The sequence below is a fragment of the Dipodomys spectabilis genome, unplaced genomic scaffold (assembly GCF_019054845.1).
Source record: "Dipodomys spectabilis isolate Male_0828 unplaced genomic scaffold, ASM1905484v1 ptg000373l, whole genome shotgun sequence".
Classification (NCBI taxonomy): Eukaryota; Metazoa; Chordata; class Mammalia; order Rodentia; family Heteromyidae; genus Dipodomys; species Dipodomys spectabilis.
The window spans coordinates 800,043-822,451 of NW_024871050.1; the positions used below are offsets into that span (position 1 = coordinate 800,043).

At 40.2% G+C, this 22,409-nt stretch overlaps 2 protein-coding genes across 4 annotated transcripts in view; both read left to right on the forward strand.

Annotated features, from left to right (window-relative positions):
* Aox1 (aldehyde oxidase 1) overlaps positions 1–5,824 on the forward strand; it is a 64,137-nt gene extending 58,313 nt beyond the window's left edge. Inside the window, exons 32-35 of the mRNA XM_042667002.1 lie at positions 1,671–1,736; positions 3,531–3,719; positions 4,581–4,748; positions 5,400–5,824. Of these exons, the coding sequence (XP_042522936.1) occupies positions 1,671–1,736; positions 3,531–3,719; positions 4,581–4,748; positions 5,400–5,450 (474 nt within the window). The 3' untranslated portion in view covers positions 5,451–5,824. The remainder of the gene's footprint in view (positions 1–1,670; positions 1,737–3,530; positions 3,720–4,580; positions 4,749–5,399) is intronic.
* Positions 5,825–19,385: 13,561 nt separating this feature from the next.
* The window catches only part of LOC122096444 (aldehyde oxidase 3-like), a 102,812-nt gene continuing 99,788 nt past the window's right edge, over positions 19,386–22,409 (forward strand). For all 3 annotated transcript variants that reach the window (XR_006145301.1, XM_042666999.1, XM_042667001.1), the window contains exons 1-3: positions 19,386–19,492; positions 20,954–21,011; positions 22,259–22,355. Coding sequence is in view for 2 of the 3 variants with exons in the window: in XM_042666999.1 (XP_042522933.1) it covers positions 19,439–19,492; positions 20,954–21,011; positions 22,259–22,355 (209 nt within the window). In the remaining variant the exon portion in view is untranslated. The remainder of the gene's footprint in view (positions 19,493–20,953; positions 21,012–22,258; positions 22,356–22,409) is intronic.

The following is a 22,409-nucleotide window of genomic DNA, read 5'->3' on the forward strand; positions in this document are numbered from 1 at the left end:
ATATATTACCTATTGCTGTGTAATAAATGAATGAAGACTGATAAGTATTTATTGGCTCATACTACTTCAGAGGATAGGAATTAGGGAAGGGAATGGGAACAACAAAATGGTGAGACAAAGGACAAAGGGTGAACCAATGCAACAGCGATACTCACAAGACAATATGTTGGAAATTAACTGTACAACTTGGGGGGTGGGGTTTTTAGGGGAAGGAAAGTGGAAGAAAAATGAGGGAGGGAGTAACAAGTTCAACAAGAAATGTACTCACTACCTGCTGTATGTACCTTTAACACCTCTGTACATCACCTTGACCGTAAAATTAAATTTAAAAAAACCTAGTAAGTCAATAGAGTCTTCGCTAACTTTAGCATACCTCCACTCACCTCCAGTTGATGTCACTTGTCTCCTGCAAGGGAGTCTTGCTAACTAGTGTCCAAAATAACTCCATAGTTCATTGTGTCTTTCAGTAAGAACTGTGAGTACCTAAAGTTCTATTTTTCAATTTTATTTCTTTCGTCTGGGGGACTGGGGTTGAACTCAGGGTCTTACCCTTACTATGCAGTCACTCTACCGTGAGCCATGTTCTGAGTCCTTTTTGCATTACTTATCTTTGGAATAAATCTCATGTTTTGTTTCTTTTAACCAGGGCCACCTTCCTCCTATTTACTACTTCCTGAGTAACTGGGCTGATAGACATGTGCCATCATGCCCAGCTATTGATTGAGATGATGTAATCCACCACAACTGGCATAATGTTTTACTATAGTCAAACATGCTAGATCATTGTTTAATTTTCTTGTTAAAATTTATTAACCAGAAATCAAATCTGCAAGTCATGGCAGTGATTTGCAGGTAATGCCAGCAGCCTGGCTTGGCCTCCTTCCTTCTGCTTTCATTTTTTTCACCCCCTAGGTAAACAGATGACAGTTCAAAGACCTTTCACTTGGACTTCCTGAACTCTAGACTTTAGTAAACATCACTGAGCCAATTGGACTCTGTATGTTGCAATGAACTTTAGCCACAAAGTATTGCATCACCAAAGTATTACTCATGATAGATATTGCTCATTATAGATATTTTCTTTTATTGTGTTATTTATTAGGTTTCTTGTAGCGGATTAAGCTCAATCTATTGTATGTATCCATAGCTTAAATCAAAATCAATCAAATACGTTATGTTCTTATTATTTCCAGGAAAAATACAGATTATTTCCAAGAGGAAGAAAAAAACAATCACATGGTGTAAACTGGTTAAGAGTATTCATTCCTTTAAATGTTTTACATTGTAACCAAGCTTGGTGGCAAACACCCATAATCCCAGCTACTCAGGAGATAGAGATCAGGAGGATTGTGGTTCAAGGCCAGCCTGAGACAAAAAACATGGGCACTATCTGAAAAGTAATGAAAGCAAACTGTATTGGGGATACTCAAGTGGTAAAACACCTGCCTAGAAAGTAGGAATCCCTGAGTTCACTCCCCAGTATGACCAAAAAGTTTTACATAATAAAACTTGTCACATAATAAAATGTTTGTTGTTTTTTTCTCCTGGTATAATATGATCCAAAAGAGAAAAATGTTTTATGCCAATGCTAGCCTAGCAGGAAGTTTTTTTTAGCTTCTCTTTACATGATTTACATTGAAATAAACAGGTGATTTTTTTTTTATTACTAGAACATCAGAACAGACATTGTCATGGATGTTGGCAACAGCATCAACCCAGCCCTCGACATAGGCCAGGTATGTGTAACTAACTTGTTCAAACTGCTGTGAAATCTGCAGGAAAAACATTCCATTCTGCTTACATCTTACTCTGCCTGTTAGCCAACATCTTGCTGTTCAGACCAGCTACAGAACTCAAATGACTTACTATTTAAAAAGGGAGAGGAAACAGTTATTTTAGGTAGTTTTTGAAGAAATATACAATCTGCAATTGAGAACTGGCCTGAAACAAGACCAAGCTAGAGGGTACCTCTGGGCCCCGAACCTGTGGGGTATAAGTAAATTAGTACCAAGTGCTGAGCATAGGCACACAATTTAAAGTTGGATTAGGATACCATACTTCAGTTATAGCAGTAGCTATTGAGAAATAGCCTGTGGGATAATGTTCTTACCCATAGTTATTTTCTTGCGTCATTTCGGCTTGAATTCAGGACCTGGGAACTGTCCCTTAGCTATTTTGCTCAAGGCTAATGCTCTACTACTTGAGCCACCCCCCCTCCACTTACAGATTTTTGATGGCTAATTGGATATAACAGTCTCACAGACTTTTTTGCCCAGTCTGGCTTTGAAACATGATTCTCAGATCTCAGCCTCCTGAGGAGCTAGGATTAGGCATGAGCCACCAGCATGTGACGCCCACAGTCATGTTTATGTTCAGATTTTAAATAATTAACAAAATTGAAAAATTTCAATGTCTAGCATGGAAATTTACCAACTCTGGACTTGCATTTCCATGAAGAAAAAGTAGGTTGTATCTTTGGAGAGTCACACACTCACCAATGACAGGGGACCCACCTGGAATCTTCACAGGCCTGCTTGAACTGCCTCCACCTGTGGGAAACTCTATTCCCTAGCTCCAATTTGCAGGAAAATATATCCTCTCTCCAGTCATGGCTTTGTGTCCTTGGAGAATGGGATGATGATTCTGTTAAGTGGAGAAATCAACCAAGGCTTCAGGGAGGAAGTGAGGATGGACCTGATAGTCAGGAAAGACCACTTGGGAAGAAGAGTGAAGAAAATCAACCTGAAGAAAGACCCAAATTGCAGCACACCTGTATTCACATCACATTGGCTGAGGACTATGTGTCTGTGTTGGAGTGAACCAGCTCTGAAGCTGGGGCTACAGGGTGGATGATGGTCTTGTTGATGAAGAGTCTCCAAAAATAGTTACTTAGCTTCATATGTAGAAGTGATCTGACTGAGTTTTAGGATGATTTACCTAATAGCATGATAACTCCTTACCTATTGGTAGAAGTGAGAAATGAAGATGTGGTCATAGGAAGGAAGTAACCTAAGAAGAAACTCCAAAATAATTTTTAAAAATGTTTGGAAATGCACTTTTGCTGCATGCTTATGTCCAGGGAGAAAGTGTAGAGAGTTCCTACAGGTTCCTTCAGGTTACAAGGAGCAGAAACATTTGATTTGTTGCAAGACCGGCCAGCTTGTGAGTGAAGACAATGGACAACATCCTGAAAGCCTACTATGAGGGCAAATCAGTCAGTGAGAGCCTTGGTCACTTTGTCTGCATTAAAGAGGAGGGTGTTTAGATGATATGAGAGGACTCTTCTACAGCAATTGTTTTAATGACTACACCAAGATCAGAAGCCCCATCATTTGATTTTGAATGTAGCACCAAATGCGATGGGAAGAAATGCTCTTAGGAAGGCAGGCAGGGACATGCTCCAAGACACCCCGGAAATCCTCTTCAAACTGCAATTTTAAAATTCAAAATATCCCAGTGTGAAGTTGAAATGATACCTCCTGTTGACTGTATCTTCTCATGCGCATAAATTGCTTTTATTTTTGTCACAGATTGAAGGTGCATTTGTTCAAGGCATGGGACTTTATACAATGGAGGAACTGAAATATTCTCCTCAGGGTGTTCTGTACACGCGCGGTCCAAACCAATATAAAATCCCTGCCATCTGTGACATCCCCGCTGAGCTGCACATCTCTTTTTTGCCTCCATCTGAAAATTCAAATACCCTGTATTCATCTAAGGTATGCGGTCTTCCACGAATAGATGTATGTTCGTATCATGTCTGTGGGGTGGAGGGAAGACTGCATTCATTTTCGTACCTGGTTGTTCAGTGGTTTTACCAGGGTTTTGAAGAAAACCCCTTATTATGCGTGTTACTTACAAACTAGTTTAACAACACGTCTTTTTAATGCTTTTTGTTTGATTGGTTGAGTTTTTTTTGTTTTTGTTCCGTTTGGGTTTTGTCTGGTTTTGTACTGCTGGAAACTAAACTCAGAGTCTCTCAGTGCGAAACCCTCCTCCCCGGCCCCTTTTTCCATTGATTATTTCCAAGATAGGGTCTTGCTTTGTGTGAGGAATGACCATCCTCCTACTTCGTGCTTCTCTGTGTTGCTGGGATGATAGGCCCATCTTACTGAACCAGCTTCTCTCGAGTAGCTGGGAAAACAGGCACATGCCACAGCTCCCCGTCATTGGTTGAGATGGAATCTTAAACTATTTTTGGCACAGGTTGACAATCCTTCCATCTCTGCCTCCCAAGTAGTTAGAATTACAGGTTTGAGTCACTGCACTCAACCTAACAGATATTTTAATTCTTCTGAATCTTGGAGTCTGACATGAACTGCTATTACCACATGTCAAATTTGTCTTTTCATATTGTAATAATTACCTTTATGCCTGTGTTTACTTTATTTAGACTCATTTGTCTAGGTTAGAATTCTAGGAATGGGAATATTGGATCAAGAGATTACTTTTCTAATACAGATAGGTACAGAGTAATATATGTGTGTATATATACAGATATATATATGCATGTGTATATGTCGAGGGAAGAGAGTGTATGTGTCTATGTGTCGTAATCCAGAGGGCTTGCTTTCCTCAAGGGTTTGGGAGAGTCTGGGGTGTTCCTGGGGTGTTCGGTGTTTTTCGCCATCCACGACGCCGTGACCGCCGCGCGACAGGAGAGAGGCCTGCGGAGACCATGGCAGCTCAGTAGTCCTCTGACCCCAGAGAAGATTCGAATGGCCTGTGAAGACAAGTTCACCAAGATGGTAGGCCATTCTCACTAAAAGGAAAAAATTACAAAATTCTGAGCTTTTGTTAAAGTTTCTTTAACTCATCACTATAGTTTTCCAGATGACTAGAATCCCTGAGTAGACTGGCCTTTGTGCATGTGCCTGTGAGTTGTGTCTGTGTGAACTGCACTGGGAGTGCCATTCTGTGCCACGTGGAAAAAAGAGGACTCATTCCCCTTAGCTCATATTCCTTCCCTGTTTTGCTCCTTTCCCAGGGCATTTCCTGAACTCAGTGATAAGAGTTTGGAAAATATACCCTAAACCTAGAACCCTCACCAAGAATACTGTCCGTTCCAATGGTCTCTCTCCACTCTCCCTTCAAGCAGGCTCTAGGCGGGTAAAATGGCAGGAATCATTCCTGCATCAGCATTCCACTCAGCAAACAGCTCAGCACTTCTTGGTTATATTCAGTGGTGAGATGTTTGATGTTAGAAGGAAGGAAATGCCATCTCCTCCTTTTCAGGGGTGAGGTGCTAGCTTGTAGCTTTCCCTGGCTGAATCCTCTCCTGGGACCCTCACAGCTCATATACCTTTGCTCCCCAGCCTCTCATTACCCTGGATGGCTTCTGGTGGTTTGGGGCCTACTTTATGTTTTGCTATTTCTCACCATTTGTTCTTTTTATTCAGATTCCAAGAGATGAACCCGGGTCTTATGTTCCTTGGAATGTGCCTGTGTGAATCAAATGCAATCTTCTGGAGTAAACAGAATGACCCTGGAGTAAATAGGGTCATCTATCCAATCTCCATGTGCTAAGATGCTAGATATGAAAACCAGATTCTTATGCTCAGAAGTCATTCCACAGAATACAGCTTTTATAGGAACCAATTTAGAGTGTCCCAATGAATTTGACGGATATACTCAAAACAATTTATAAATTGTAATGGAAATGGAATAAATAATTACTGGTTTCCACTAGGATGATAATCTGTCCCTTAGCTTCATCTAGCTAAATGGAATAGATGTATATGATTCATATTTAGCGTATGTCTATCAACAGATCATACCATCAAATGAAAAGTAGTTTAATAAATAATTTTGATACAAGTACAAACTGTAAACTTGTCATCTTTTCATTTGCTCCTATCTGTTATTCCCCCCCCCCTTTTTTTTATGGTTCTGAGTATCAAACCCAGAGTGTTGTACCTGCCAAGTAAGCACTTTGCCACTGAACTACACCCAGAACCTATCCCCCTGTATTTTAAGAATAATTCTGTAGCTAAAGAGTGTCTGACCACACAGCAGAGGAGGGGGGGTGAGGGGGCAGATAAATTGGAGTTCATCAAACTACAAAAATTCATACTTTAAAAGATACTGCTGGGTGCTCAAACCTGTAATCCTAGTTACTCAAGAGGCTGAGATCTGAGGATCGTGGTTCAAAGCCAGCTGGGGCAGGAAAGTCCGTGAGACTCTTATCTCCAATTAACCACCAGAAAACTGGAAGTGGCATTGTGGCTGAAGTAGCAGAGCACTCGCCTTGAGCTGAAGAGCTGAGGGACAGCGCCCAGACCCAGATTTCAAACCCCACGACCACCACCAACAAAAACAAAAAGATACTAATCACTAAGAGATTGAGGACTAGGGATGCATTTGTCTGATAAAGGTCCAGTGTATATATGTATGATTGACACACCCTTTTCCAACTGTCAATGGGCAAAAGAATTGATAGACATTTCTCCAAATTTACCACTAAGCATATGACAAAATGTTTCGAACTATAGTCATTAAGGAAATGCAAACCACAAAGAGACATATTCACACAGCTAAGACTAAGATGGCAGTCAGAAGAATGACTAATGAGTGTTAGAATAATGTGGAAAAAAGAGACTAGAGGAAGATAGAAGAGATCTAGCTGGGCTATATGTGAACTCTCTCTAAGAAACTAACTTTCTGCAGTTCAGGGAATAATTCACTATGGGAAAAATCACACCAAGTGAGCCATCAGAGTACAGAGATTCTGCCTAGCGAGAAAAAATCTAGGCACTTTGCACCAGAAGACAGATTTGAGCACAAGCCGCTGCCTTGTGACCAGCCAGACAAGGACCAAACAATCGGCCAGAGACAGAGGGCCCGCATCTCTTTACCCACCTCCAGCGTGGACTGAATGATCATGAGCCGAACTCCATATGCTGCTGACCACTGCTGACCCGGGCCAAAAAGCCAAGGGAAACGGTGAGTCTCCGCACTCCTTCTCACAGAACAGCTCAGGGAAGGCAGGCCACCCCTCTCCACCACCAGAAAAGAATGCCATATTGGATACTGGCATAGGCTCCACCATAACAGCTAGCAGATAACTTAGGACACAAAAGCAGCAGGCAGCACCATTTTTCCTTAATTGGATCTGTGAGAGTCAGCTCTGCCAGGTGGAAGGCTGCCCAGCCCAGAAGTGCAATCACCCTTCACTACCTGGTGAGCACAGAGAGGCAGCCACCACCCCTGCAGACAGCAAAGGAATTCCACCCATACCTTAGCCGAACTGGCAGCTCAACCACCTGCAGGAATCTCACTAAAATTCATTAAAAGTAATGAATAAAAACTGGGCAGGCTACAAAAGCCAAGAGAAGATACAGGTGAGTGGCCCAATGGGAGCTCCCCAATTTGGGAACAGCCACTGACTCCAGACAGGCCCAAACCCTAACCACTTCCAAGCTCAGTCCCAGCAGCAACAAACTGCAGTCTCAGCCACCTCCTCCTGGCAGCACAAAGAAAAAAAAAAAAAAAAAGCAGATCGAGCTTTTTAGTCTGGGAAGAAGGTCTCAAAGTCCCCAAGCAACCAAGCAACCTGGAAAACCGACCACTACAAGCAAATCAAAGATGTCATCAAGGGATTCGAACAGGGATTTACGGGAGACATAAGCACCCCCAAATAAATAGGAGATACTTTTTTTTCTCTCTTTTTCCTTTTCCCCCAAATATATATTTTTTTTCATTTTTTTAACTTCTTTAAATTTTTTTTGCTCCTCTTTATTTTTTGCAACTAGTTAAACTCTATTGCCTTTTTTTCTTTTTGTCAGTTTTTTTAATGTTTTTGTTTTTAGTTTTGTTTTCTTGCTTTTCCTTTTTACAACATCCTGTTGGGTTTTTTTTTCCCTTTCCTCATTGCTGTTCTATTCACAACTGGATGCACAGCCTACGGTGACCGCTAGACTTCCTCCATAACTGTGTATAGACTTAACTCAGAGTATAAATTGATCACCCAATTCCCTACTGCACAATATTGGTATTCGTTTTTTTTTGGTCGGTCGTGGGGCTTGAGCTCTGGCCTGGGCACTGTCCCTCAGCTCTTCAGCTCAAGGCTAGCACTTGAGCTACAGCACCACTTCCGGTTTTCTGGTGGTTTATTGGAAATAAGAGTTTCACCGACTTTCCTGCCCAGGCTGGCTTTGAACTGTGATCCTCAGATCTCAGCCTCTTGAGTAACTAGAATTACAGGTGTGAGCCACCAGCACCCAGCTAATATTGGTATTCTTAATATTAGTATTATTGTTTCATATGTGCATAATTGTTCTAATTTTTTTATTTTTTATATATTTTTCTTCTTTCCTTTTTGTTTTTGTTTTGGGTTTTTTGGTGTTGTTGTTCTTTTTGTCTTTTTTTCCTCTTGTTTTGTTTTAACTTTTCTACTCTTTCTTGCTTAGAAGTTAGGTCATAACTTTCCTCCCTCTATTCCTTTCCTTTGCTACATCCCTCTAATCTGATTTTTCTTCCTATATTTCATTGTATATCTTAATCTTTCCCCTGACTATACCTCACCTATTTACAATTATTTCTACTCCTTCATTCCCTCTTTGCTATCTTTACTCTGTTGATCCCTAAGTGTGAAACACTGACCCAGACTATATCTGTAGACAGTGAGACTGTGCCAAAGTAGTTTGGGGTATTATCCCTTCAGTCCCAAACCATCCTAAACCTCAGAACAAAGCTACTCACTGATTACAACTGTTTATAATCCCCACTTCTGAAACACAATACCCCGCCCCTGACAAAGATAAGCAGAGGTAAATAAGGGAATACCTATGTACGATTGGGAACCTCTAGAATTAGAGCAAAGATACTGCCCACGTGTGGATTTTGTCTTTAAATTGTGCTCAGTGGTGGTATTGGGCCTACTTACATATCCAATAGAGGAGAGATAAAGTGGAATACCTATTTGGATTATGTACTTCCAAAGTCTGCACAACCACAGGTCTCTGAGTTGGTGCTTATCTTAAAATTGTGTGCCAGCGAGGGACTAGATATACTTTCATCTCCAAAAATGGAGAGATATAGGGAAAACACCTATCTTTGAGTGAGAACATCCAAAGTCTGTGCAACTGAAGAGCTTTCAGTTCAGGCTTGCCATAGAATTGTGTTCTGGTGGGGAAGTGGAGATATTTTCAATTCCAAAAAAGAGAAATAGTGTGAAAACACCCATTTTGAGTGGGAACATCCAATTCCTGTGTAACTATAGGGCTCTGGGTGAGGACTTGTCTTAGAATTGTGATTTAGTGTGTAACTGATATAATTTCACTCCTCAAAAAGGTGAGATACTGTGAAAGCTCCCATTATTGATTGTAAACCCCCGAAGTCTGTGCTACTACTGTGCTCTGGGTAAGTGCTAGTCCTAGATATGTGTTCTGGTGTGTAATAGGATATAATCACACCCCCAAAAAGTCAGATAGAGTGAAAATACTCTTCATTGATTGTAAACTCCCCAAGTCTGTGCAACTGCAGAGTTCTGGGTAGGTACTTGTCTTAGAATTGTGCTCTGGTGTTTATGTGTATAAACATTCACTCACAAAAAAAGTGAGATAGAGTGAAAATACCCATAGTTAATTATAAACCTCCAAAATCTGGGCAACTACAGGACTCTGGGTTGGTACTTGTGTTCTAGTGAGGAATTGGATTTGCTTTCACTCCCAAATGGGCAGAACAAGCCACAGAAACACAAGATGGCAAGTCAAGGGATTTCAACTCACACACAGGATAAACAGGCAGCAGAGCAGTTAATTTAAAAATCCAGAGGATACCTCTCAAAATGCTTTACAAACAATACTGGTAAACATGCTGAGTGAAAAAATTGAAAGCCTACGTAAGGCTATGTGTGAGCATGATGAGGCAAACAAAAGACGAATTCCTGAACCTCACAATCAGAAAGCTGACTGAATTCCAACAAAAGGAAAGGGAGTCCAGTGAAAATATAGCCACTCAACTAAGGGATTTGAGGGTGAACACAGAAAACCAAACCAAGGAGGCAAAGAAATCCATCAAGATCTAAAACAAAGCTTCAACAAAGAAATTGTAGCCATTAAAACTGAGCAATTAGAAGGAAGGGAAATAAAAAAGTAGAAAGTCTGGACAGTAGGCTAGACCATGCAGAAGACCATATCTCTGGAATAGAAGACAGCCTAGACATTATAAAGAAAGAACAAACAAGTATTCAAAACAAATCCAAAAAATATGATAGATCTATTCAGCATATAGAAGACACCATCAGAAGGCCTAAGTCAAGGCTAATGGGTGTAGAAGAGAGCCTAGAAACAGAAGCCAAAGGCCTAGAAAATTTATTTAACAGAATCCTAGCAGAGAACTTCCAAAATATGTAAAAAGATAGGTCCATTCAGATACAAGAAACCTTTAGAACCCCAAATAGACCAGACCAGAATAGGACATACCACTGCCACATTGTAATCCACAAAGGATCAATAGAAACCAAAGAAAGGATCCTTAAAGCTGTCAGGGAGAAAAGATCAATCACTTATAAAGGAAAACCAATCAGGATAACTACAGATTTCCCATCAGAGACCATGAAAGCAAGAAGAGCCTAAATGAAGTATGCCACAAACAATTATCAACCAAGAATAGTGCATCCAGCTAAACTCTCCTTCATAACTGAGGGAAAAATAAAAAACTTCTACAGCAAAGAAAAATTGAAACAATATGTCTCCAACAAACCAGCACTATAAAAGATACTTAAAGATGTCCTACACATAGAGAACCATCTAGAACATGATGAAGGCAGAGAAACAACCCCCAAAGAATCAGATAAACATAGGCAGAACCTAGGTGACACAGCCCCTAAGAAGGTAGATAACATAACAGGAACTTCCAAACACCTTTCAATCTTACCTCTCAATATTAATGGACTAACCTCTCCGATCAAAGACAGAATCTCTAGTTGGATCAAAAAACAGGATTTGTCTATCTGTACTCTTGAAGAGACATAATTTCCCCACTAAAACAAACATATTCTGAAAGTGAAAGGCTGGAATAAAATCTACCAAGCAAATGACCCCCACAAACAGGCTGGAGTAGCAATCCTAATATCAGATAAAATAGACTTCAAATTAAAATTAGTGAGAAGAAATAAAGACAGACACTACATACTAATAAAAGGACCTATCCTACAGGAGGATAAAACAATTCTAAATATCTATTCACCAAATGCGGAAGCATCCAAATTTATCCAAGAAACATTTCTTTCCCTAAAATCACACATAGATCCAAAGACATCTTTAAAACATTACAGGAAGGAATAAGAGAAACTATAGGTCTCCTTGGCACAGGCCAAAATTTCCTTAATAAAGATCCAGAAACACAACAAATCAAAGAAAGGTTGGACAAATGGGATTGCATGAAACTGCAGAGCTTCTACATGGCAAAGACCATAGCTAGCAAGATCAAAAGAAAGCCCACAGACTGGAAGATCTTCACTAGCTATAAACAAACAAAGTTTTCATATCTAAAATATACTTAGAACTCAAAAAATTAAATCCTCAAAGAAATAACTGCCCCATTAACAGTTGAGTTAAAGACTTAAAAAGAGACTTCTCTGAAGAGGAAATAAGAATGGCCAATAGACACACAAAGAAATGTTCAACATCTTTGACTATAGAAGAAATGCAAATCAAACAACATTGCGATTTCACCTCACCCCAGTTAGAATGACTATAATCAAGAAATCTAATAACAGCAGATGCTGGAAGGGATGTGGTCAAAAGTGAACCATACTGCACTGTTGGTGGGATTGTAAGCTTGTTTAACCACTCTGGAAAGCAGGATGGAGGTTCCTCAAAAGACTCCACGTAGAGCTCCACTATGACCTAGCAATCCCACTTTTGGGCATTTGCCCAAACGATCACAAACAAGGCCATACTAAAGCTACCAGCACAATTATAATTATCGCAACATTATTTACCATAGCTAAGATATGGAACAACCCAGATGACCCTCAGTAGATGAGTGGATCAAGAAAATGTGTGTGTGTGTGTGTGTGTATATATATATATATGTATATATATATATACATATATATATATATACATATATATATATGGAATTCTATGCTTCCATCAGAATGAAAACAATACCGCCCCATTTGTTAGGAAATGGAAGGACTTGGAAAAAACATATTAAATGAAATAACCCAGCCCCAAAGAAAAGTAGGTCCCGTGGTTTCCCTTATTTGCAATAATTAGTATACATACAGGATAATCTTATCAGATGAGCTGAAAAGCTCAAAAGCCATGAGATGATGCTAAATGAAATGAACCCCATGAGATAGACACATGGGGTTTGTCTTTATTGTTATTCTTTTAAATGTACCATATGATTTTATTTTGTTGTTGTTGTTGTTTCCTTTGTATATTCTTTCCCCTATAGCATATTGCCTGTTGTCACTGTACTTGATTTTGGTACCCTGCATCTTATATATACATATGTCTAATGTAAGGAGGGGAAGCAGAATAACAAAACACTGAAACAAGGACATGGAATAACCCATTACAACAAAGATACCCACAGGACAGTCTATTGGAAACAAACTTTACAACTTGGGATTGTGGGGGGAGGGGTGGCAGAGGAGGAGTGAGGGAGGTGGGGGAGGAGAAGGATAGTGGGACCGCAACAAGGAAGGGAAGGGGTAACAATGATGAAGAAGTAATGCACTCGTTGCCTTACTCATGTAATGTAACCCTCTGTACAGCATCTTTACAGTAAAATAAAATGAAAAGAATAATGTGGAAAAATCAAACCCTTCTCCAATGCTGAAGAATGGCAGTCACTAATATATTAATCATTGAATCTCCCTAGCAAGCACAAAGCCCCAAGTTCAAACCCCAAGAGCATAGACTCAGCATATGATACTCCAAGAGATTTAAAACATGTTCACCACAATGCATACACAAAATTAGCTTGTATTAACTGATGAGATTTGATAAATTGAATGTAGTATATTTATATGGAGAATCTTATTCAGCATCATATAAAGGCTGAATAAGGCATTCTATATAGATACGTACACACATGTATCAACATATTCTTTAACATGATGCTACATATATGAACTTTGAAAGAAAATAGGCTGCATATATGATCCTATCCTCACAAAGTATCTACATTTAATGTATCCATAAAGACAAAGTGGAATAAGGGTTTGCAGGGATTGAGGAGAGAGAAGTATGGGGACGTGACTGCTAATTTGAGGGGAGGAGGCAATGAAAACATGCTGGAATTCGTGTTGGTGATTGCGCATTATGTGGCTATATGAAAACCCACTGAATCATCCATTTTAAAAAGGCAAGCATGTGGTAAGTACATGGACTGTATCTCCAAAAACAAATATCATTTGTGGAGAGAAATAGTAAACTTTGGTAAAGGTTAAGACATTGTGAAGTCCAGGGAAATCTATGCCGCTGGCCTTCGGAGGCCTGGAGCTCTCTAAGACTAACAACAAGGCACGATCTTCTAAAACCTCTGTCTCTGTCAACCCTGAGAGCAATCTTCACCAAGAAAGACGATGCTGGAGAAGATAGATAAGGTGTCTTCTGCCATCCCAGGGGCCCAGGCTGTATCTGCAACACTTCTTCAGTGGCCAAAGACTGACAGAAATTTAGCACAGTCATGAGGATGTGGGCTTGGGATCCCAGTGAAAGTGGAGCAGTTGGCATGAATGCACTTCTGCTTTAAAGGACCACAGTGGAGACTGAATTGACATAAGTGGTGGGAGAGCAAGGGGAGAAAAGTAGATACTGTTCTAAAAAGAGGGGGACCTCTCTTTGGCCAGGGCCCCTTTCTATCCCTTTACAAGTTGCTCCTCTTCCACACATCTCCTGGTCAATGCAATATCCCTCATTGTTCACCCAAATAGGGGAGTGATCCCAGATGCTCGTCTTTGTGCATTCATCATGCAGACGTGAAATATGGCAGTCTTGTCTTGGAGACAGTTCTTTTTTGATTATTTTGCTTTTATTATCTTTAAGTAGTTGTACAAAGGGGTTTCAATTCAACTTATCAATATATCTTGATTTATGTCACTCCTGCCCTTTTCCTCATCATAAGAGACTTCTTATGATGTTCTTAAATCTTTTCCCCAGCTGGTTGTTGGTGGCTCACACATATAATCCTAGCTACTCAGAAGGCTGAGATCTGAGGATCATGGTTCAAAGCCAATCCAGGCTTAATTATCTCTAATTAGGCACCAGAAAACCAGAAGTGGAGCTGTTGCTCAAAATGGTAGAGCACTAGCTTTGAAAAAAAAAAGCTCAGGGACGATGCCTAGGCCCTGAGTTCAAGACTTACAGCCGACCAAAAAACAAACAAAAAATCTTCTTTCCACTATTTCTTTCTTTTTTTTTTAAATTTAATTTTATTTTATTTGTGAACATACTGTACAGAGGGGTTACAATTACATGGGCAGGATAATGCGCACATTTCTTACCAAGCATTGCAGCCTCCTCCTTTGGTTTACCCTTCACATCCCTTCCCAGCCTCCCCCCTCCCCCCCAATCCCAATCCTTCTCCTTCCCCCCCTTCCCCCCCCCCCCCCCGCACCGACGTTGTAAAGCTCGTTTTGGACATGTCAACTTGTACTTCTCATTGTTGCAACAGGTCCCCATCTCCTCCACAAGTTATACTGACATCAAATATAGTGAAAGCAGGGGTTATACTGTGGGGGAGGGACATACAAAGCAACAAAGAGATAATCTTTAAATGCATTAGAAACACATGCATGAAAGAAAAAAAACATTAAAATACATATCTAAGGGTTCATTTTCCTGACATCACATTATCTGACCTTTTCCACTTGACTCATACATATACTAGATATTGCAAATAAGGGAAACCATGGGACCTATGTTTCTTTGGGCCTGGCTTACTTCACTTAATATAATTTTTTCCAAGTTTTTCCATTTCCTAACAAATGGGGCAATGTCATTCCTTCTGATGGAGGCATAGAATTCCATTGTGTATATATACCACATTTTCTTGATCCATTCATCTACTGAGGGGCATCTGGGTTGGTTCCATATTTTAGCTATGGTAAATAATGCTGCAATAAACATTGTTGTGCTGGTAGCTTTAGTGTGGTCTTGTTTGTAAACATTTGGGTAAATGCCCAAAAGTGGGATTGCTGGGTCATAGGGGAGTTCTATGTGAAGTCTTTTGAGGAACCTCCATACTGTTTTCCAAAGTGGTTGAACAAGTTTACATTCCCACCAACAATGAAGTAAGGTTCCTTTCTGTCCACATCCCCTAGAGCATCTGTTGTTGTTAGAGTTCTTGATTTTTGCCGTTCTAACTGGGGTGAGGTGATATCTCAATGTTGTTTTGATTTGCATTTCTTTTATGGCTAGGGATGTTGAACATTTCTTCATGTGTCTATTGGCCATCCTTCTTTCTTCTTCAGAGAAGTTTCTCTTTAAGTCTTTCGCCCACTTATTTATTGGGCAGTTGTTTCTTTGAGGATTTGTTGTTGGGGGGTTTAATTTTTTGAGTTCCAAGTATATTTTAGATATGAGACCCTTGTCCGTTGTATGGCTAGTAAAGATCTTCTCCCAATCCGTGGGCTTTCTATTGATCTTGCTAGCTATGTCATTTGCCCTGCAGAAGCTCTGCAACTTTATGCAATCCCATTTGTCCAACCTTTCTTTGATTTGTTGTGTTTCCGGGTCTCTATTCAAAAAATTTCGGCCTGAGCCAAGGAGACCTAGGGTTTCTCCTATTCCATCCTGTAATGTTTTCAGAGTGTCTGCTTTGACTTCAAGGTCTTTGATCCATTTGGAGTTGATTCTGGTGCAGGGTGATATATAAGGATCTAGCTTTAGTTTTCTACATGTAGTTAACCAGTTTTGCCAGCACCATTTACTGAAGAGGCTGTCTGTCTTCCATTCTATTGTTTTAGCTCCCTTATCGAAGATTAGATGGCTATAGGTCTATAGGTTCATTTCTGGGTTTTCAATTCTATTCCATTGGTCCTGAGGTCTGTTCTTATGCCAATACCAAGCTGTTTTGATTACTATAGCTTTATAGTAGAGTTTGAAATTTGGTATTGATATTCCTCCAGCAGTGTTCTTTCCGTTGAGGAGCGTTTTTGCTATTCGGGGTCTTTTATTGTTCCATATGAATTTTTGGATTACCTCTTCTATTTCCTTGAAGAATGAGGGTGGAATTTTGATTGGTATTGCGTTTAATTTGTAGATAGCCTTGGGAAGTATTGCCATTTTCACGATGTTAATCTTTCCAATCCAGGAGCATGGGAGGCTTTGCCATTTTTTTAGTTCTGTGTTGATTTCCTTTTTCAAGATTTTAAAGTTTTCATCATAGAGGTCCTTCACTTCTTTAGTTAAGTTAATTCCTAGGTATTTTATTTTTTGTGGGGCTATTACAAATGGAGTTGTTTTCCTAATTTCAGCCACACTTTTCTCATTGTTGGCATACAGAAAAGCCATTGATTTTGAGGGGTTAATTTTATAACCTGCTACTTTGCCAAAGTTTTGAATCAGCTTGAGTAATTTGGGAGTGGAGTCTATGGGATTCTTTAAATACAAGATCATGTCATCTGCAAAGAGGGAGAGTTTTATTTCTTCTTTCCCTATTTGGATCCCCTTTATGTCTGCATCTTGTCTTATTGCTGTAGCTAGGCATTCTAATACTACATTGAAGAGAAGTGGAGAGAGTGGCCATCCTGTCTTGTTCCTGAGTTAAGAGGAAATGGCTTTAGTTTTTCACCATTGAGTATAATGCTGGCTGTAGGTTTGTCATATATAGCCTTTATTGTATTGAGGAATGTTCCATGGATTCCTAATTTTTCCAAAACCTTCATCATGAAGGGGTGTTGGATCTTGTCGAATGCTTTGTCTGCATCTATTGAGATAACCATGTGGTTCTTATTCTTGCTCCTGTTGATGTGATGAATAATATTAATTGATTTGCGTATATTGAACCAGCTTTGCATCCCTGAAATGAATCCTGTTTGATCGTGGTGTATGATTTTTTGGATGAATTGTTGAAGTTGATTGGCCAAAATTTTGTTGAGAAGTTTTGCATCAATATTCATCAAAGAAATGGGTCTATAGTTCTCTTTCTTTGATGAGTCCCTGCCTGGTTTTGTGATGAGGGTTATGATGGCTTCATAGAATGTGTTCGGTAGTGAGCTTTCTCTTTCAATTTCATTGAAGAGTTGGAGGAGTATTGGTGTGAGCTCTGCTTTGAAGGCCTTGTAAAATTCCGCTGTAAAACCATCTGGTCCTGGACTTTTCTTAGCTGGGAGGTTCCACTATTTCCATCAGTGCTGTTACTCCCAGCCACCTGCTTTTCCCTCCACCCTGACAATTACAATAATCTTTTCCTTTCCTGTGTATATTGTGCGTCCCTTTTAAACCATTCTTCCAGTGAAGCCACACTTTATGGATACACATGCACACACAAATGCACATCGTATATGATTATGTTGAGTTCTTATCCCTTGATGGCTTTCCACTCATCCCACCAGGATCGTGTCCCACGTTCCTAAGTTCCAAAGTATGTGTGCTGGGTGGTCCCGCTCCTGCCTTTCTCTCCATTTTGTCTCAGCATCTTCTCTACCATCTGAACTTCCTGGACTTCTCACTTAGGAGCCTTTGCTTCTGTTCTCTGCCTATAGGATGCTTTCGCTTGCATCCCTCTATTTGCCTTTGTGCTAGCATGCAATGCTTCTCTGTGTTACATGTATGGAAGACAATGGAGGCTTGTGTTAAAGTGCAAGCCATAGAGCCTGCAAATGCAGAAGCAGTGAGATGGGTGGAATATCCAGAGTTGAGCTCAAGCAGGAATGCAAGGAGCAAGCAAGCAAGTGGCATGAGCGCATGTGTGTGGTTATCCAGTTTCTGTGGGAAAGAGAGGTCCAAGCTTACAATATTCATGGCACAACAAATGATTTGACCAGGTGGTCAGGAGAATGTAAGGGAAAGATTGGGAGTGTGGGGGCACGAGTCACATGAACAGGTGTATGCGAGTCGGCCTGATCTGTAAGCAGTTTTACACCACAGGTTAGCACTCAGCTAACACACCTATAATTAGAGATGCCAAACAACCAATAAAAAGTAGCCTGACTATTTGTCAGCCTGTCTTTGGTCACAACAGCTGACATAGGGGTTCGAAAAGTGTTGATGTGACAGGTGGAGGCCATTCATGGGCAGCAGCCCAGGCTCCTTCTGACTATGTAGCTGCGGCAAGATGCCCCTGCTGCTAAGAGACCTTAGCCTCCAGGGTGCATAATACTTGAAGTTGAAGAACTCTATACCGTGTTGTATCCCAGAGACAACTAATGGCAAGAAATAATTAGCCATTTATAGCAGATGATGGTTAATACCCATTATATATAAAAAATGTTCAAATAGCTAAGGAAGTACAAAACCTAACAGAAGAAAGCAAAAGACAAGAGAATAAATATGAATACGTGCAAAATGTGTAGTATGAGAAGAAGAGAAATGCCAATCACAAACTATCACTCTATTGGGAAAAGGAATGATGATGTGGGTAATGCTCAATGCTGGTGAGGACGGGAAGGAAAATGGACATCTTCTCATACAGAGAGCCTAAGAAGCCTGTAAAAAGCAACTTTTGAAATTTTATAAATAGTCCCCCCTCAGTTTTTAGGAACTAACAGAAACAGTGCATGTATGTGTGTACATGTGTACACAGATACATGTATTAAAAGCTGTCCATAAGGCTCCACAGGAACCTGGTAATAGTTAACTGAAAAACTTTAGCTTGCTGGACTTTTACTTCATGCTTTTATTTTTACTTCATACTTCTGTGTTGTTTAGGTTTTCTCAATAAACTTCCTTTTTTTTGGCCAGTGATAGGCTTCAACTTAAGGCCTGAGCACTTGTCCCTGAGCCTCTTTGAGCTCAAAGCTAGTGCTCTACCCCTTGAACCACAATGCCACTGCAGTCTTTTTCTGAGTAGTTTGTTGGAGATAAGAGGCTCACAGACTTTCCTTCCCTGGGCTGACTTTGAACCACAATCCTTAGTTCTCAGCCTCCTGAGTAGCTAGGAATTCAGGCATGAGCCACAGGTGCCTGGCTTACTCTTTCTATAATTCAAAGTCAAACAAGCAAACAAGTACATACAAACATCCAGAAACTCAATCTGCATGCAGTGTGTTTGCATAATTCAGTTTCATTTCACTGACTACAGAAGGTTCTTCTTGCTGCAAAGTTCATTCCAGTGGGTTGTCCTTAGAGCAGGAAGAACTAAAGACTGAATTTCCAAAGTGGCTTGAGAAAGAGGGCAGTGCTAGAGCAGAGGGAGGAGACTGGAAGCATAAAAGCAGGCCTGGATTGAAGGAGCACGCTCAGAAAGCTGACCTAAATCACCGTCCTTCATCGACACAACCTTCCAAACCTCAGCCAACTGCCCTGGTAGAATGCCTCGGTCTAAGGAGACAGATGAACTTATTTTCTTTGTGAATGGAAGAAAAGTAAGTTTTTTCCATTGTTATTACTCAAATTATGAATGCAATGAAACTCTGGTTGAAGTAGACTTTTATTAACTTTGCCAAAGAAAATATTTCATGCAGATGAGTAGTATGTGAAAAGTGATTTTCTCCATTAGATAATAACTAATAACAATCTGTATTTCTAGTTGTTGAGAGAGAGGGAGGGACAGAGAGAGAGAGAGAGGAAGAGGCAGAAAGAGAGACTGTAATGCATGTAAAATGTACTAGAATGGCTACAAGGAAAAACATCTGATTAAGTTGACATCTTAAAACTACATTGTGTAATTGCATTTGAATTCATCCAAGTGTTAGGTACCAGTTTCTCTTTATTAGGATTCTCTGTGTCTTTCCTCTTCCCTTCCTCCTCCCCCAGCTCTGATTCCCTACCACTGCATGTGCTCACACGCATGTGCTCACACGCACGCACACACACACACGCACACACACACACGCACACACACACACACACACACACACACACACGCCTCTAAAGTCTTCAAATTATTTGCAAGTAATTGTTCGAGTTTGAGTAGCCAAACACTAGAAGAGAAAACCTATGAGAAAGCTAGAGAGAAAGCTCTCCGTTTTCATAGTAATACCTTTGCTCCTTTCTGGTCCTACTTTGTCTTGCATTCTTCAGATTGAGCTAAGGCATAATCCAAGACTGGCATGTACTCTTTACTTCCCACTGACCTTGACATTGTGTGTGACTTGCAACCCAATATTCTTATTTTCATCACTATTAGCAGAGAAGAAAGGATAAAGTTCGAACTGAGCTTAATGGCACTGTGTATTGTGTACTGTGAATGCAGGTGTGAAAAAATGTAAATGCTGAGCATAGTCACACAATGTACCAAGATTACTGAGTGAACAAATATTGGTGGGAAAGGGTTGCTTGGCTTTTATCTGTCAACTCCTAAAATATATAGCCCTTTTCCCTGTTCTCCATCTCCTGAGGAGCCCTGCACTAAATTGGAGTGCTAGTGGCTGAAAGAATGCTATTTGTCTACTGATGCCATGATCTTGTTTATTAAACTTTTCAAAAACTGTAGGTTTTCAAAGAGTGGGTTTTGCAGATGGTGATAAGGTTTAAAACCTCAGTCCAGTTTTCCATAGCTTTGATCCATGCATGGGTTCAAGACCAAAAATTCTGTATAACTCTACAATATTTCATGCTTTTTAAAAATTATTTTCCTGAAACTAATGCTGTGTTAATATGCCATCTTGTTGGATATCCTTTGAAACAAAGCCAAACACTTGTCCTACCAAAATAAACTTGAAGATAATACAGTGTTACATAATTTCATAATTGAAAACAGCAGTGTTTGGTCAAGCCAGGCAGACATGATCAACGAACATATACTAAGTGATTTTTTAACTACTCAGAACTCATAGTAGGCCCCAGGAAAATTGCATCAATCTATAATCATTTCCTTTGTACAGGTCATCGAGAAGAATGCAGACCCTGAGGTGAACTTATTGTTCTATCTGAGAAAAACTCGTATCCTTTTGTTTGTTTGAGAAAACAAAGTACATTTTATGACTCTGAAAATGATGCCTTCCTTTGACTTTATCCAACTGCTGCCTTACAGTATGCTTCATTGCAAACATTTTTATTTTGTAGGAGTGGAATCAAGTAGATTGCGTGTCTCACAAAGGGGATGGGCTATCACAAGATCTTTCTGTTTAAACCAAGACAATGATCACCTGGGGATGTTACTTAAACTGGATTTTTCCACTGTCAGGATCCCTAAATCATTCTGAGAAATGGCAGCTTATAGAGCTATTTGTTTCTTGGTCAGCATTACATTTAACTTGGCCTCACACTTTTGCCTAGGGTTGGCCCCAGACTTCAATGCTGTTTCCTAGGCATTCCTAGGCCTCAGCAGTAACTGGGTTAACAGATGTATGCCACCTACCACTTCCTCCTCCTCTTCGTCGTCCTCCTCCTCCTCCTCCTCCTCCTTCTTCTTCTTCTTCTTCCCACCACACCTGTTCACCTGTTCTTTGTGATAGGGTCTCATTAACTTTGCCCAAACTGGCCTAGAATCTGTATCTGATTATCAACAAGTGCCATATAGCTGGGATTATAGTTAATAGCCACCATATCCAGCTCTGTACACTCTCTACTTTTCGGGTTAAGACTCATATCAATGGACAAGGTACTGTGGTAGCACTGGGGTATTTCTGACATACCATTGCTTATTAACTACATCCCTGTGTCTTCCTCATTGCCAATTTAAGGATAAACTGAAAGAACATTTTTGTGTCAGATGACTATAGTTTTTTCTCCCTTTTTTTCAGCCCATGTACTGCAAATTGTATTCCATTCTTTTCCAAATATTACATGTTTCCCTCATTAAAATAAATAATGTAGAATCTCCAATTATACTGGAAATTTTCCGTTCTCAATCATTGGCATGCCTCTTGGATGTTCTCTCTTCAGATTTTGCATGAATTAAAATGATGAGGACACTGACCTGAAGTCTTTCCAATGCAGCAGTGACTCAGATTTCAAACTTGCAAAGTAGTTTCCAAATGACAGGTGGCTGTCATCCGTGAGTTCCTAGGATATGTAATAGTTGAGCTCTGACTGATTTACTCCAGGCACCAAATCATTTGTAGGTTAAGCAAGATAGTTCAAGAAAGGCATACTATCTACAAGTCATTCTTCCCATGTGAGAAAATTTCAGCATGAAATCTGAAAGAGTTCAAATCACTTTTTCCCTTGATCATAACTCTTCCAAGTCCAACTCACAGGAACCAAAGATAGCTGTGGTGGCGGGAACTGCGGTGCCTGCACAGTGATGATCTCAAGATATGATCCCATCTCCAAGAAGATCAGGTAGCCTTCCTCCAAGACTAAACCATGTCACTGACTCCTGGTTGATTTCCCACA